This window comes from Paroedura picta, chromosome 4, assembly GCF_049243985.1.
Source record: "Paroedura picta isolate Pp20150507F chromosome 4, Ppicta_v3.0, whole genome shotgun sequence".
Lineage (NCBI taxonomy): Eukaryota > Metazoa > Chordata > Lepidosauria > Squamata > Gekkonidae > Paroedura > Paroedura picta.
Window position 1 is genome coordinate 136,617,147 of NC_135372.1, and position 17,480 is coordinate 136,634,626.

Genomic DNA, 17,480 nt, shown 5'->3' on the forward strand with positions numbered 1-17,480 from the left:
TCAGGAAAAAAAATTTCACAGTCAGAGTAGTTCAGCAGTGGAATAGGCTGCCTAAGGAGGTGGTGAGCTCCCCCACTGGCAGTCTTCAAGCAAAGGTTGGATACACACTTTTCTTGGATGCTTTAGGATGCTTAGGGCTGATCCTGAGTTGAGCAGGGGGTTGGACTAGATGGCCTGTATGGTCCCTTCTATGATTCTATGATTCTGTGGTTCTCCTGTCTTCCTTCTTCGGGGTCCAGCTTTCGCATCCATAGGTTGTTATGGGGAAGACAGCGGCGTTGACTAGTTGGTTTGCTCCTCTCTAAAACTATTTTGTTGGTAACTTTGAGCTGATCCTGCATTGAGCAGGGGGTTGGACTAGATGGCCTGTATGGCCCCTTCCAACTCTATGATTCTATGATTCTATGCAGGCAGAAGTGACCATTTCAGGACCAGGTAGCTGTGTTACCTGCAGATCAAATATTGAGTCCCATAGCAACCAACAGACCAACCAAATTCCCAAGGATGCAACCTTTCATGAGTCAAAGGTCACCTTATCAGTCACACGTGTAGTGGCTAAGAGCAGCGGTTTCTAATCTGGCGAAGCAGGTTTGATTCCCCGCTCCTTTGCATGCAGCGAGCTGGGTGACCTCGGGCTCATCACAGCCCTGATAGTGCTGTTCTCACAGAGCAATCCTGTCACAGCTCCCTCAGCCTCACTTCCCTCACAGAGTGCCTATTGTGGGGAGAGAAAGGGAAGGTGATTGTAAGCCGCTTTGACACTCCTTCTGGTAGAGAAAAGCCAGGCATAAAAACCAACTCTTCTTCTTCTGACTCATGAAAGTTTCTACACTGGAAAAATGTTTACTGTCTCTAAAGGACCACTGGACTAACAAGATTTTCTATTACTGCTGCTATTACAGACAAAATGCAGCTCCCAACCTGACACTGTCACCAGCAGAGTTCCTAATGCTGACATCATCCTACCGACCATATTTTTGGTTTAATAAAATCAGAGTCCAGTAGCACCTTTAAGACCAACAAAGATTTATTCAGGGCGTTGGTCTTAAAGGTGCTGCCGGACTCTGATTTTATCGTGCTCCTTCAGACCAACACAGCTACTCATTTGAATCTATATTTCTGGTTTGTTTGTTTGATCACATCTGCAAGAAGAATATAAGGCCGCCTCGTTCATTGTGATGCCTTACACACGCCCCTGTTAATTTCAATGATTATGATTAGGCGTAATTTTGACGGCTCTGATTTCTTGCCTGGAATCCTTTGAGACGAGAATACGAATTCTTGTTTGTTTTCTGTCTCCTTTCACCATACTGAGTCAATCATATATAATATTCCTGTGTGGAAGGAGGGAGGGAGAGAAAGAGAGAGAGTGACGTTCCACAAACTAAGAGGCACTATTATAGATTTGGGAGGAGATGAAATAAGGCTCTTTGGAGGTTGAAAATCTTCCTCTTTGATAGATTCAGGATGAAATTCCAAAAATAAAACAACAACAACAACACTGTATGCTTTAAGAGTTTTGTTCTCTTCATTTTTCAATGTGTCATAATCACTATGGCTTCGAGCAACAGGCGAACACAAAGATGATAACAGCAAAAAAATTGGTTTGTGTGTTCATAGATATATACAATAACACGATAATATATAAATCAAAAACTTCTAAGTCCTGTTTATTATCCAAACGACATGGAGGATCAGTGAAGGTAAAGGTATCCCCTGTGCAAGCACCGAGTCATGTCTGGCCCTTGGGGTGACGCCCTCTAGCGTTTTCATGGCAGACTCAATACGGGGTGGTTTGCCAGTGCCTTCCCCAGTCATTACCGTTTACCCCCCAGCAAGCTGGGTACTCATTTTACCGACCTTGGAAGGAGGGATGGCCGAGTCAACCTCGAGCCGGCTGCTGGGATTGAACTCCCAGCCTCATGGGCAGAGCTTCAGACTGTATGTCGGCTGCCTTACCACCCTGCGCCACAAGAGGCTCAGTAGGTACCAGAAAAATGCCTCCTGCATTTGCTCAGACCATTATGAGCCAGGTGTCATTGAGAGCTCATGTCCTGACATTTGGTTAATGCTGCTGAAGAAAGTCATGAAACAGGAATTATTATGCCTGAATCCTGTTCAGTATGCATAGAGAATCTCTCCTTTGGCTCCCAAGGATTGGACAATAAGCAGGACTTAGAATTTTTTATTTATATATTATCGCGTTATTGTATATATCTATGAACACACAAACTTCTTTTTTTGTTCCTATAATAGCTATGCCAAGATTGCTAAAAGTCAGCCAGCAAATGGCTGCTTAGCACATGGTTCATTCCATTGTTTATAAGGAGAGGTAGACTGTCATAGAATCAAGAAGTTGTAAGGGGCCATCCAGGCCATGTAGTCCAACCCCCTGCTCAATTCAGGATCAGCCTTAAGCATCCAGGAGAAGGATCTGTACAGCCATTGCTTGAAGACTGCCAATGAGGGGGAGCTCCCCACCTCCTGAGGCAGCCCCTTCCACTGCTGAACTAGACTCATAGAATCCTAGAGTGGGAAGGGGCTACACAGGCCATCTAGTCCAACCCCCTGCTCAATGCAGGATCAGCCCAAAGCATCCAAGAAAAGTGTGTATCCAACCTTTGCTTGAAGACTGCCAGTGAGGGGGAGCTCACCACCTCCTTAGGCAGCCTATTCCACTGCTGAACTACTCTGACTGTGAAAAAAATTATCCTGATATCTAGCTGATATCATTCCCTACGTAGTTTAAACCCGTTATTGTGAGTTCTCTCCTCTGCTGCCAACAGGAACCTTTCCCTGCCCCTTCCAAGTGGCAACCTTTTCAAATACTTAAAGACATCAATCCTGTCCCCTCTCAACCTCCTCTTCTCCAGTCTGAACATTCCCAAGTCCCTCAGCCTTTCCTCATAGGGCTTAGTCCCCAGGCCCCGGATCATTCTCATCGCTCTCCTCTAAACCCTCTCAATTTTGTCCACATCCTTTTTGAACCGCACCCAGGACTCCATCACTAGCCCAGCACAGGCGAGCTTTCACAACTGGTTTGACATTGGATGGGAGGGGTCAGAACTTTCCCCACCCCTCCCCAAATGGCACCTGTGAATGCACCAGATGCCCCTCTTTACATGATTATTTTAATCCTCAAGAAGCATGCCAGATGCGGCTTGCGTGGTTAAGAACTTATTTAAATAGCAAGCCTGGGTTTACCTGGCAGGCCAGGTAGAGAAACACACAGATGTGTACCATGGGTGGCTGCTGACTAGCTGTGGGCTACTTGTGTGAAAGAGACACAATCCTGTATGCTCAGAAGCACTTTTAGTCTGCATGTTCTTCACATGTTCTAGGGCAGGGGTAGTCAACCTGTGGTCCTCCAGATGTTCATGGACTACAATTCCCATGAGCCCCTGCCAGCAAACGCTGGCAGGGGCTTATGGGAATGGTAGTCCATGAACATCTGGAGGACCACAGGTTGACTACCCCTGTTCTAGGGCACTGAGCATACCTGCCCCAGGTGTAGAGCTGGATGCCCCACCTATGCCTCACCCATGACTCTTTATGGTTAGTAGCAGAGATCTTTAGGCTGTATAGCTGCAGAATTGTTCCAGATATCATCCACTCTATGATCAGAGCTCCCCTCTGAGTGTGTGTTTTTTTACTCCATTGTATCAGTTACTTGCCTGATGCAGTATTGATTTTCCTATAAACTCTCAAAGGTCTGCTGAAAACTGGTGCAAAGGTCTCTTGCATGACACAACACGGTTCTTGTGCGGAGCAGAGAATCCGGGAGATGGTGTCCGTTTGCTAAAACATGCCCTTGTGCCGTGTGTGTTTTTTGTTGTGCTCATCCATGCTTCTTTGAGGATTTCCTTTACAGTAAACTCTCGTAGAAGAGGTGTGTTTGCAGAAATATAGAAGGAGGAGAAGGAGGAGAAGAAGGAGAGTTGGTTCTTATATCCCGCTTTTCACAACCCCGGGGAATCTCAAAGCAGCTTGCAATCCCTTTCCCTTCCTCTCCCCATGTGAAGTAGGTGAAGCCGAGAGAGCTCTGGCAGGACTGTCCTGCAAAAACAGCTCTAACAGGACTGGGACTGGCCCAAGGCCACCTCAGTAAAGGAGGGCCCTCTCAATGAGGGCCAATCAGAGGCCCTCTGGTGCTTCTTGATGGTGTACCAGCCCCTCTGAGTGGCCCATAATGTGTAGGATCTTCCCCTTTGAGGGCCAATCAGAGGGCTGGCATGTCACTGGAAGTACCCTTCCCATTTCATGTGGTATGATGATGTATGATTTTATAATGTTGTTAATTGCCCCAAGCTGATAGGATGGGTCAGTATACATACAAAATATTTATATGTCAGAATTTGTCCAACTTGAGTCTTCTCAACACCTACTGGCCACCTATTCTTGGAAAGCACTGAATATTCAAGAGAAGAATTGGCTGGAAGGGAACCTTTCTGCACGAAGCCATTATTAACTCAGGTTAATGAAGATCTAATACGATATGGCCATCTTTACATGTCTGCCTATAATGATTCAATCTTTTTTTTTCTAGGGGGGGGGGATGATTAAATTAACTATCATGTAGGTCAGAAATTATACGGAGAAGGTTAACCAACCTTTAATGATTTGGCAATAATATCCATTTATAAACATAAACCGGCAAGGGGCAGGTCCGTACAGAGTAATTATCATTGTTTTATGTATAGATCATAGCGCGAGATGAAAGCAAACGTTGGGGAAAAAGGTTGTATGGTGCTTGAAGGCATAAAGAGCAAGGGGAGGGGGGAAATTTGGGGAAGGAGGAGGGTATGTGATGAATGCCCCATTACCTCTCTCTTTTAACATGCATTAAGGCTAAATAATGAACATCAATCATGCTTTAGCCTTGCCTGGTGTAATGGCAATTCTAATGTAACTGTAAAAAAATAAAACCTTTGGTGACTGCTATTCAAAGGCATTAGGACTTCAGAGGAAGTCACTTTTCTGTGCCGTGCGATTTTGTGTTTTCTTTTCATGCAGGAAATATAAATTCTCGAGAATCGCTTTGCAGAAGTACTCAATATATTGCGGGTCAGAGTCTATTTCCCTAGGGGTGGGCTGCCAAAGAGGTACTGCAAAGCATTCCAAGACAGCATGGAATCGGTTACCCAGATTCCCCCTGGCCCTGAAGATCAGGTGACACTGGAGAGCCAATCGCATACCGTAGACCAGACTTTTTCAGTGTTTTGACAGTGGAGGTACCGCCGAGATATTTTTCAGGCTTTAAGGTAACAGGAAGTGATGTCAGCTGACCATGCCTCCCTGCCATGCCCCCAGGAAGTGACATCATGCGGGCTCTCCCACTGGAGGAAAAGGTTGCTTTGGTGGGTGAGCCTCAGGTAGGGGTCTCACTTGCCTGCCCACCTACCTGCCAAGGTCCAGAGTGGCTCAACAAGGTTGCCCAAACTTCATGCTCCTGCCTGTTATGGAGGCTTTCACACCGTTGTGCATAAATTTATAAACCTCTATCATCTCTCTTTTCTAAATTGAAAAGCCTTAAGTCTTTCCTCATTGGAAAGGTGCACTGGCTGTCTCAACCAGGGTTTCCTGAAGCATTTTAAACCATTTCTCGGGTCATGTGACCATTTATAGTCATGTCAGCCTGCCCACCCCTCCGAAAATAGCCAATGACAGACCTGGAGGGGGGAAGGGGAGGAGCCCCATATGGGCGTGTCCACAGCTACGCTTCCCAACCATATTCTGCATGATCCTGCCACTCCTGGAATTTCTTGAAGCCTGAAGAATGTTTCAGGGGTTTCTCAATGGTAAGCAAGTAGAGAAAGGCTGCCCTAAGATGTAGAGAAAGACCTTCACCTGAGACCCTGTAGAACTGCTGCCTGTCTGAGTAGACAGTATTGGCCTTCATGGACCCGTCGTCTGATTCAGCGTACAGCAGCTTCATGTGAATTGTGTATACAGGGAGTGTTCTCCCTGTAAGACTGTTATTCGATTTTGCCCAGGTCCCGAGAGTAACCATATTGTGCGGTGATAAATGACCTTCTTCAGTGGCAAGATTTAGCTGGGCAAACATTTCCCCCCCCCTTTCTAAGTTGGTTGATCTTGATCAGCGTTCGCTCCTTGACATTTTCCACTAACATGAGAACTGTCAAAGCTTTGATCGATGAACTGAAAAGGTTTCCCACTTGAAGGCGGCCTCTCTAAGCACCTGCTAAAAGCTGCCTTTGACAGCCACTTGGGACAGAGGTGCTCGGTTCAGGTTTACACGGGGCCGGCACGATTTGTGACCCACTGCGTCCCTGTGCGGTGGCCCGCCAGGACCTCGATGAGAGTTTAGCCTTTGCGCTGCCTGCCGCACAAAAGGGGTTATCGAGCACCTGGCGGGCCGTGGCATATGGATCCCGAGCTGCAATCGATTGGGTGCCTTGCAAGGGATGCAGACGTGACACGGGCCGTCAGAGGGCTGAAGAGGCCACCCACGCTGGGGAGACTGAGAAGTTCAGATACACGGTCGCATTGGTCTTTGCTGAATCCATTTAGCGGGGGAGCCCTGTTCTCATGGGTCATCAAACAAACGGACAACCTGTGTACAAGTGCAGATGCCTGTTTGTAGGAAAGAGCCAGTATGTACTTATTCTGCATAGGGAACTGGGGGTTAAATCACACATTTGAGGTCTCCATGCACTGTACGTGCAAGTGGGTATCTGGGCTGGCTTGAAGCAATAGCGTGGTGTAGTCGATAGGCGGCTTGTAATGTGGTGAGCTGGGTTTGATTCCCCATTCCTCCACATGCAGCCAGCTGGGTGACCTTAGGCCCGTCACAGCCCTGATAATGCTGCTCTCACAGAGTTGTAACATTAGGGCTCTCTCAGCCTCCCCTCCCTGACAGGGTTCCTGTTGTGGAAGGGAAGGAAAGGCGATTGTAAGCCACTTTGAGACTCCTTCTGGGAGAGAAAAGCAGGGTATAAAAACCAACTCTTCTTGCTCTTTTTGTTCTTCAGTGTTGTATTTTTCAGGTTTTGAGGTACCAGCTGGCCACACCTCCCTGTCACACACCCCAGAAGTGAGAGGATCCTCATCCAGCAATGATTTAAATGGCTGTGGGCCCTCCACACCCCACCCCCTCCAGGCCCGTCATTGGCTACTTTGGGAGGGGGTGGGTGTCAGGTGGGGAGGGGGTTCATGGAGCTGGGGTTGGTTGCCAGGAAGGGAGGAGTGGATTGTTAAATGGTTAACATTTTGCCATTTTTATTGTAAATCAACAGTTTCTTGTATTTTTATGGTTTTAAATTGTAAACTGCTGCCAGTCTAGGCCAACAGCAGTGAAGAATAAATCAAAATAATACTACTGATAATAAAATAATAATCTACCCAAATAAGAACAGTGTTTAAGATGTTAAGATGTTACTTAATTGTGTTTTGAGATCAACCTAGAGAAAGGTTCTTTGGTTTGTCCTGAATTCTGAAACATGCATAACCTGCAAGGGAAAAGGCTACAGGAAAGAGGCACAGCCCAGGTAGATAAGAAGAGCCCTGCTGGATCAGACTATTGGTCCATCTAGCCCAGCATCCGGTCTCACACAGTGGCCAACCAGTTCCTCTGGAGGGCTAAGAAGACAGCATAGAGGCCTAGGCCTTCCTAAGAACATCAGGAGAACCTTTCTGGATCAGACTATTGGTCTATCTAGTACAGCATCCTGTCTCACACAGTAGCTTCCCAGTACTGCCCTTCAGGGTCATTGGATGACCTTTAGTGCTTTGGGAGAGGGAGAAACAAATCATAGAGTCATAGAATACTAGAGTTGGAAGGGACCTCATGAGCCAGTTTGGTGTAGTGATTAGGAGTGTGAACTTCTAATCTGGCATGTCAGGATTGATTCTGCACTCCCCCACATGCAGCCAGCTGGGTGACCTTGGGCTCACCATGGCACTGATAAAACTGTTCTGACCGGGCAGTGATATCAGGGCTCTCTCAGCCTCACCCACCCCACAGGGTGTCTGTTGTGAGGGGAAGAATGGGAAGGCGACTGTAAGCCCCCTTGAGACTCCTCCGGGCAGAGAAAAGCAGCATATAAGAACCAACTCTTCTTCTTCTTCTTCTTCTTCTTCTTCTTCTTCAGTAATCTCTGGGCTCTCTCAGCCTCCCCTCCCTCACAGGGTGTCTGTTGTGGGGAGAGGAAAGGGAAGGCAACTGTAAGCCGCTTTAAGCCTCCTTCGGGTAGGGAAAAGTGGCATATAAGAACCAACTCTTCTTCTTCATCATCTATGTCTCTTTGCCGTCTGTCTCTGCCTTGTGCCTAATTGTATAAACCTCTATCACATCACAGAACTTGCAGGAAATGTGCCCCCCACCCCCCCACCCCTCCAATGCCCATCTCTCACTAAAACCTGCTGTTTCCCTCTCGGGCGCAGGGACGTACGTGATGACCGTGACGGCGAACGACGCAGACGACAGCACGACAGCCAACGGGATGGTGAGATACCGGATCGTGACTCAAACCCCCCAGAGCCCATCGCAGAACATGTTTACCATTAACAGCGAGACAGGAGACATCGTCACAGTGGCGGCCGGACTCGACAGAGAGGTGAGCCCTCGGAATAAATCCCAGAGAACACGACCTCTAGTTTAACCCTGCCTGGGCTTTGGCCTCCTTTTGCATGCTCCTGTGTTGCTCAGGAAAGGGCTGCAACATGTATGTGCATGCATGCGGACCCTGGAGCAGGTTGATTTGCAGCTGCCAATGTCAATTTCTTCATGTTAAGGATATCTCGCAGTTGATGACGATGATGATGATGTTTGCCATTCAGTGGTGTCCGAACCTCGGTGATTCTATAGGAAAGTCTTTGCCTGCTTCTTTCAGTTGGTTCATGGTCATCCCTGTATCGGCTTTGATCGTGTCGAGCCAGCGGATCCTTTGGCGACCACGTTTCCTTTTGCCGCTGACCATGCCGAGCATTAATGATTTTTCTAGGGGGTTTGATCGCAGGATATGTCCAAAGTAAGTGAGCTTCAGCCGTGATATCTTCCCTTCCAATGACATAGTTGGTTTGCTCTTCTCTAAAACTGTCTTGCTGGTAACTTTGGCTGTCCATGGTATTCGCAGCATTCATCTCCAACACCGTAATTCGAAATCATCTATTCAAGGGACCAAGCCCTATGAAGATAGGTTGAGGGACTTGGGAATGTTCAGCCTGGAGAAAAGGAGGTTGAGAGGGGACATGATAGCCCTCTTTAAGTATTTGAAAGGTTGTCACTTGGAGGAGGGCAGGATGCTGTTTCTGTTGGCTGCAGAGGAGAGGATATGCAGTAAGGGGTTTAAACTTCAAGTACAACTATATAGGCTAGATATCAGGAAAAAAAAATTCACAGTCAGAGTAGTTCAGCAGTGGAATAGGCTGCCTAAGGAGGTGGTGAGCTCCCCCTCACTGGCAGCCTTCAAGCAAAAGTTGGATACACACTTTTCTTGGATGCTTTAGGATGCTTTGGGCTGATCCTGCGTTGAGCAGGGGGTTGGACTAGATGGCCTGTGTGGCCCCTTCCAACTCTATGATTCTATGATTCTATGCTTCTCCTCCTGTCTTCCTTCTTCGGGGTCCAGCTTTTGCAGCCATAGGTTGTTATGGGGGAGACAATGGCGTTGACTAGCCGGCACTTTGTATTAAGGCTGATATCCTCACTCTTCCATATTCGGTTCATGCCTAACATTGCGTTCCGGCCCAGTGTTATTCGCCGTTTGATTTGACAGCTGCATTTAAACAATTAAAACGTGTTTAATAACACAGGAAACCCTGGAACTGTTAGCTGTTCAGTTGTAGATGCACATTTGAGGTTCATTTTTAAGGTTGCCAGCTCTGGATTGCAAAAATTCCTAGAGATGTTTGGGGGTGGAGCCTGGGAAGGGTGAGATTTGGGGAGGGCATTGCTTCTCAGCTTTTTGCGTACTATCTGTTCTCATCAATTTAATATCTGATGATATCTGTTTGAGGACTCTTTATTAAATGCATTTGGGGAACACGAGATTTGGGGAAGGACCTCAGCGGGGCATACCATTTAAAACAGTCCTTTTCTCCAGCAGAAGGGATCTCCATCGCCTGGGGCTTTGTTGTAATCCTAGGAAATCTCCAGCCACTCCCTGGAGGTTGGCAACCCTCCTTATTTGAAGAGGGGGGGTTTGCCCAGGAAAAGTGATGCCCGAGAGAGAGATGATTATCTTGTGTGCTGGTTTTCGTCTGCAAGCTCTCCTCCAGCCACTATCCCCTTTTTGATATGGCATAAACGGACTTGGGACCCCAGCAAAAGGAAAAGTGACTGACAGTCCATAGGCTGACTGACTCTAGCCTATGGATAGTGCTAGAGAAGGACTGCTGGTGGATGGATGGTTAGACCCGGTAATGATGGTGTCACCTGTTCTGCTTAGTGTTGCACTCCCCTTGAAGGGACAGATCTGTAACCTGGAGGGTCAAAGCTCTCTCTCACTGGGAGAGAGGAACCTGATCTGACCCCACATTCAGGGATACTGATGGTGACACCAAGACCCCACCCTGGCCTCAACCATACGCCTGGTGGAAGAGCTCTGTCTTGCAGGCCCTGTGGAATGGTGACCTGGCCCCAACCTGCTACAACGATATAGGCTAGATATCAGGAATAAGCTTTTCACAGTCAGAGTAGTTCAGCAGTGGAATAGGCTGCCTAAGGAGGTGGTGAGCTCCCCCTCACTGGCAGTCTTCAAGCAAAGGTTGGATGCACACTTTTCTTGGATGCTTTAGGATGCTTAGGGCTAATCCTGCATTGAGCAGGGGGTTGGACTAGATGGCCTGTATGGCCCCTTCCAACTCTTCTATGATTCTATGATTCTATGATTCTATGATTCTATAAATGAGCTCCCAGAATTGCTGAGGACCCTGCCGGAATTGTCACCTTTCCAGAGAACCTGCAAGACGGAGCTCTTCCACCAGGCGTATGGTCAAGGCCAGGCGGATGTTCCATGGGCCCGGGACAACCAGTAGATTCATACCCACCAAGCAAAGAGCACTTTCAGTGTGCTTTTGCAGCTGGATTGTCCTGTGTGAAAGAGCAAAACCTGCTTCTCGAAGCCATTGAAAGGGCATTAGCCAATGTGTGTGGAATGAACTAGATCAACACATAAGTGCCGTGAAGAAGGAAAAAAGCGGAAACTAAAATCTGTCATGGAAGATACTCTTTGCTAGAGTCAGATCTTGGTTTCCAGAATACAAAAGGGAGCATTGGAAAGGGGTGGCCAGAAACTCACTCTCAGTGACTTTGTGATCCACCTTTGGGTCCCAATCCAGTGGGAAACACTGCTCTGGAGCAGTGGTCTCCAACCCCGGTGCAGGGACCAGTGCCAGTCCGTGGACCAGTCGGTACCGAGCCACGTCTCCTCCTTGTCTTCTTCCCCGGCTGCTGCCTCGGGGGCTGCCCTGCCACTCTGCCACCAGCTCACCTTTGGTGCTCTCCAGCGGCTGCCATAGCTGGGGCTCCCCCTCGGCGTGGCACTGTGCAGCTGCTGCTGGCAGCGCCCCCCCCTAGTGGGGGGCAGGAAGTCAGGGGTGCCAGTGGGAAAGCAAGTGGAGCAGGGGCTCAGGCGGCGGCAGTGACGTCCCTCGGCAAAAGACTAACCCCCCCCCCGGGCCTCAGTAAAATTGTCAAGCATTGACCAGTCCCCAGTGATAAAAAGGTTGGGGACCACTGTTCTCAAGGACAAGACCAGATCAAATGGCTTTAAATTCCAGGGAGGTCGCTTTCCGCTGAACATCAGGTTAAATTTCCCTAGAAGTAAGACGAGTTTAACAATTGCAGGGGGCTTTTCCCTTGCTAGGGATCGCCAGAAGCCAGGCAGCCATCTGTCAGGGATGCTTTTAACTTTGCACTCCCAGCATTGAGCTGCAGTTCTACCACTCCGAAGTGCCTCCGGAGTTCCCAGACACGAATTAGCTGCCGAAAAGTGAGAGTCCAGAGAGATGAGGCAGGAGGCGGCACTTCCCTAGTTACCAGTTTCACTGCGGCCTTCCTTACGTTTTAAGACTTGAGGTATTGAAGCGCCCAAAATCTGACGTGTGAGGAGGTACCAGTTTGGGGTGTCAAAGCTTCTTCTCTTTCATTTAGTCGCTGTGAGCCGTGTCAAAAAGCCTCTCACTTCCACAGAATGTAAGAGGCAGGAGAGGGCCTCCCCTCCCCTCCTTTCCCCCTGTCAGTGTTTCTGCCCGTTTCATTCAAGCTCCTCGGGCTGCTTCTTTTGCTCGGAGTCTTTTAAGATTTCTTGGCTGCCTTGACACGTCCTCGGAGCAGAAATCATCTCGCATTGCCTCGGAGAAGAAGGAAGGTGGCCACTGGCGGATTCGGAGAACTTGAGGGAAACGTTGACAGCCGGTCAGCCGCCAGCAGCGGGGAACTTGATGGGCCGTCAGAAAGATTTGGAGACGCGGACGGGAGGGGCGTCGGTCGGGGCCGGCACCAAACTGGCTTTTCCCAAAACCGGCTGACGACTTCAGGAGACCCTGAGGCAAAAGATTCAGTTCCTTTGGGGCAAGTTGGGGGGAAAGTTAGCTGAAGAAAGCGGAAGGGGCTGAATGAAGAAACAGAGACCGAGGAAGAGAAACTGCGTCAGCCGGCATAATCCGTGGTCCGAGCCAATTTTAAGAGGAATGCTGCTTTGCATCCCTGGCTCAGAGAGCTGCCTCCTGCTTGGAAGGGCAACCAGTGGAAATCTTAAACGGTTGACTTTGTCAGTGAAGAAAATGCAGCAAAAATTAGTCCGACTTGCTTTCCCTCAAGAAGTTGTCCTAAGAAATACCTGAGGCCTACAATGACTGAGAGCTAGTGTGATGCGGTGGAGCAGAGCGGTGAGCTATGAGAAGGCCTCACTTCAAGAAGGACGTGGATAAAATTGAAAGGGTACAGAGGAGAGCGACGAAGATGATCTGGGGCCAAGGGACCAAGCCCTATGAAGATAGGTTGAGGGACTTGGGAATGTTCAGCCTGGAGAAAAGGAGGTTGAGAGGGGACATGATAGCCCTCTTTAAGTATTTGAAAGGTTGTCACTTGGAGGAGGGCAGGATGCTGTTTCTGCTGGCTGCAGAGGAGAGGACACGCAGTAATGGGTTTAAGCTACAAGTACAACGATATAGGCTAGATATCAGGGAAAAAATTTTCACAGTCAGAGTAGTTCAGCAGTGGAATAGGCTGCCTAAGGAGGTGGTGAGCTCCCCCTCACTGGAAGTCTTCAAGCAAAGGTTGGATACACACTTTTCTTGGATGCTTTAGGATGCTTAGGGCTAATCCTGCATTGAGCAGGGGGTTGGACTAGATGGCCTGTATGGCCCCTTCCAACTCTATGATTCTGTGATTCTGTGATGATCTGGAGAACCAGGTTTGATTCTTTACTCCCTCTCCATATGAAGCCTACTGGGTGACCTTGGGCCACTCACTGTTCTTTCAGAGCTATCTCAGCCTCACCTACCTCACAGGGGGTCTGAGGAGGGGAAGGGTAGGTGATTGTAAAGCCACTTGGAGACTCTTTAGGATAGTGAAAAGTGAAGTACTCCCCCCAAAAAGAAGCTCTTCTTCTGAATGACAGAAGAGAAGCCCTGCCTTTGACGGATGTCCCAGTGGTTCTGAAAGGTCACCCAAACTTTCAACTGTCTTCCCTTACTTAGGAGATTTCTAACCTGCCTTTCAGATTCAAGACATGGCTGAGTGGGAGAAAGGTGGATTGATTCTTCTTCCACCCAAGTATTAAGATCGGATTAAACACCTACAGAAAAACAAAGAGCAAAATTCAACAATATTCAAAGAAGAACAGGCAAAGGACTTTTAAAATTTCAACATATATCACCCAGCAGCCATCAGCACCTAAGAGCAGTATAAAACAACACAAATCTTCAAAAACTATAAGTAGTCAGCCCTTCCCCCTTGCTGCCAATCTGGCTACAGCTTTCTTCCGGGACAACCTCTCCCCTCCACCCTCCGCCAAGAATATACAGAGGTGCCTTAGACCAGATCGAATTACTGGTCCCACAGTATTTTCCAACCTGTGGGTTGGAATCCAGAAGTGGATGATGAAGCATCTGAAAGTGAGTTGCAGGCCATCCCTCCTCTCCCAATGGCTGCCTTGGTTATTTCCTATTTTTAATTCATAGTCTCTTGTATTTTGCAAACTAAGGCCTGAACCCGGTAACTGTATATTCTGCACATTAATTAGCACACACACATACACCCATTGCATGTACAGGGTGATCAAGTAAAACATATCCTGATGGTTCCTACTTTCTTAGAAACTTGGCGTGGGGGGAGGTAGCCATGGAAAGGATGGGAGGGTGTCAAGGCTGGAATGTAACTTCCCCATGCAAACGCCGCATATACCGGAGTACAACTTGCCTGGAGTTCATGGTGGCGGCAGCTGTGCTCTTTGAGTCAAGTTCATTGGTTTCTCAGAAGCATCTAGTCAGCAACTGGAGGTAAAGGCATGCCAAACTAGATAGGTGCCAAAAAATACCTTGGGCCAGGCCTGGATGAGTCGCTGTACCAAGTAAATTCAGACTTCTGTGTCAGTAGAACAGAGGTGACCAAACGGTGACTGTCCAGATATCCATGGACTACCAACAGGCCTGGCAGGGGCTCATGGTCATTGTCATCCCTGGACATCTGGAGAGCCGCGGCTTGGCCGCCCCTTCAGGAGAAACCCTTGCACTAGCTCAGCAGACTCTGTGATGATGGTCGCTCTCCAAGGCCCTAAACTTATTTCCTGGCACTTGCTAATCTCAATTTGTACACTAGGGGTAGTCAACCTGTGGTCCTCCAGATGTTCATGGACTACATTTCCCATGAGCCCCTGCCAGCGTTTGCTGGCAGGGGCTCATGGGAATTGTAGTCCATGAACATCTGGAGGACCACAGGTTGACTACCCCTGTTGTACACTTTTAACTGAAGTCCCTCAATCTTCGTCTGTCGTCATCCTGGGACAGAAAACAGAAACACTGCCCCTTCTGCCAGTTTTCTGTAGTGGGTTCTCTGGAAATACACCGAGGTTCTGAGACTCTTCCCTGCTTCCTCTCCTTCCTATCATTCGAGACCCAAAAGTAACCTCACAGTCCTCTTTAATCAGCATCATCCATCTCCCTAGAGTGGGATGTACAAACATGCCCTTTTTTGCTTTCAAACATTGTCACCACGAGTCTTTTTGATCTTGTCCTTTTTCCTTGCGGGTGATCCCAATCCGTTTTCTCCTTCCGTGAAGTTTTAGCACCAGGGTAACACTGTTTCTGTCCTGTGTCATTTTATGTCTTGTCTGTGCCATTCTTGCCCAGTTGATTCAAGAACAGTCAATCAATTTAATGGTAATATTTCAACACTAGCTTCAAAGCCCGTTCCTAAGAACAGGCCATGATAGGGTCCCCTCCCCTGGCCCCCATCCAGGCAGCTTAAGGTGGCTTTGGGTCGCTTCTCGCAGCCAGATGAAGTGAGGCAGGCAGAGGCTGGGCAGCTCATTAGCAGGCCCAGGACAGAGCTCCTTAGCAGGCAGTCAGCAGGCTGGGAGGCCCTCGTTAGCAGGCCCAGCCTAGCAGCTTTGCTGGCTTCACCCTGATTGGCCCTATTCCAACTTGGACAGCCAGACACGTTCCATCCCCCGGGCTGTTTCACAAATATATGGAGGAACCATGGATAAGGATATCTGAGGGACCATCTAACTCCTTATGCCCCTCGCAGGTCTCTTTGCTCTGTGAATCTGAATAGGTCAGTGATCCCTGGCCCACAGGAAGTACACCTGGCCAAAACCAGAGCCATGGCCTTTTTGGTCCTGGCCCCTATCTAGTGGAGTGAGCTCCCAGAAGAGCTTATGGCCCTATCAGCGCTATCACCGTTCTGCAGGGCCTGCAAGATGGAGCTCTTCCTCCAAGCATTTGGTTGAGGTCAGGGCAAGGAAGATCTGCTGGGTCCCTCCTCCGAACACCCTCCCTGAGGCATTGAGTCAAAGGGCCCATTGAGTCTGTTGGGGGGGGGGGCAGGTTGTGGAACAGTGGGTTTGTGGGGATTTTATGGGAATGTGGGGACTTTATTGTATATAACACTTATTGTTGTAAAGTACGGTGAACCAGCTAGACTGAGTGCAGCGGTAAATAGAGTTAATAAGCAAATAATGATTAAACAACAAATAATTTTATTAGGCTGGCCAAGGCGGTGGGGAAGATGAGTACTGGTCTATCCCAAGCATCTCAGAAACCAGGTTTTCAAAACTGAGTATAGCAGCAAAATTTCCTCTTGTATCACACAAATGGGGGAGGTAATTAGGAATGTGCCAAGTTTGCAGCTTGTAGCTTGAATAACCTTCGCCCAATGAGTCCCCCCGAGAAAATGGCCTTCCTTCTTCATCAAAGCATCCCACACAGCAGGAGGAAAGTGAGTGGCTCAGATCCCCTGCATAGAAAAGAGCAGAAGAATAAATGTAAGGCCCAGCCGTGGAAAAAAATAATACTTTTTCTGGCAGTCACTGGCAGTCTTCAAGCAAAGGTTGGATACACACTTTTCTTGGATGCTTTAGGATGCTTTGGGCTGATCCTGCATTGAGCAGGGGGTTGGACTAGATGGCCTGTGTGGCCCCTTCCAACTCTATGATTCTATGACTTTCCAAAGAGTAAGGCCCACTGAATATAGCGAGGCTTAGGGCCACATGGCAAAGAACAAGGAGGGGAGAAATGTTGCGGGGAACAGAACACATAAAAATCCTAACTGGAATTAGCTAGGTCTCGGAAGCATGGATGACTGTGCAATTTAGAAAACAGATTACAAGATTATATAAATATTTATTGTGTGCAGATTTTTTAAAAAATTAAAGGCTAAAAACAAACACAAAGCTTTTATGAACTTAGGCCGATGGAGAGTGGGTGGGTGGGCAGGAAGGGATGTGCCAGTGTGTCTCTTGTGGCCCTTCTTTGCATACCCAGGGAATTGCTGATCAGTACTGTGGGATGGTAGGTGAGTTCCCTCCAAGCCCGGTTGGATTCTGGAGATTTTGGAGGAGGGGGGCATCATTTGGCCATGAAATTGGGTTCACTGTGGGTGGTTAGGTAGTTGTGAGTTTCTGCATTATGCCGAGGGTTGGACTAGATGACCCTGGAGGTGCCTTCCAACTCTATGATTCTGTGATTCTGTTGAGGGTGGGTCAACGTGGCTATATATGGTCAGATCACCTGATAAATGTTTAACTAATTTTAAAAATATATTAAAAATGAATTAATTCCTGTCCTTTCAGAAAACCCAGGGCCATCAAGAAACCCCAAGGTTTCATAGAATCAGAGAATCATAGAATCATAGAGTTGGAAGGGGCCATACAGGCCATCTAGTCCAACCCCCTGCTCAACGCAGGATCAGCCCAAAAGCATCCTAAAGCAATGAACCCCTGTTGCATGAACCCCTGTTGAGAAAGCTTGCTAGAACTGATCACACAAGGAAAGGCAGTCATAGGAAAATTCAG

General features: G+C 48.1%; 1 protein-coding gene across 5 annotated transcripts in view; it reads left to right on the top strand.

Moving 5' to 3' along the window:
* CDH4 (cadherin 4) overlaps positions 1 to 17,480 on the top strand; it is a 911,643-nt gene that overhangs the window by 735,637 nt on the left and 158,526 nt on the right. For all 5 annotated transcript variants that reach the window (XM_077335763.1, XM_077335764.1, XM_077335765.1 and 2 more), the window contains one exon: positions 8,404 to 8,576. In XM_077335763.1, coding sequence (XP_077191878.1) covers positions 8,404 to 8,576 — 173 coding nt within the window. The remainder of the gene's footprint in view (positions 1 to 8,403; positions 8,577 to 17,480) is intronic.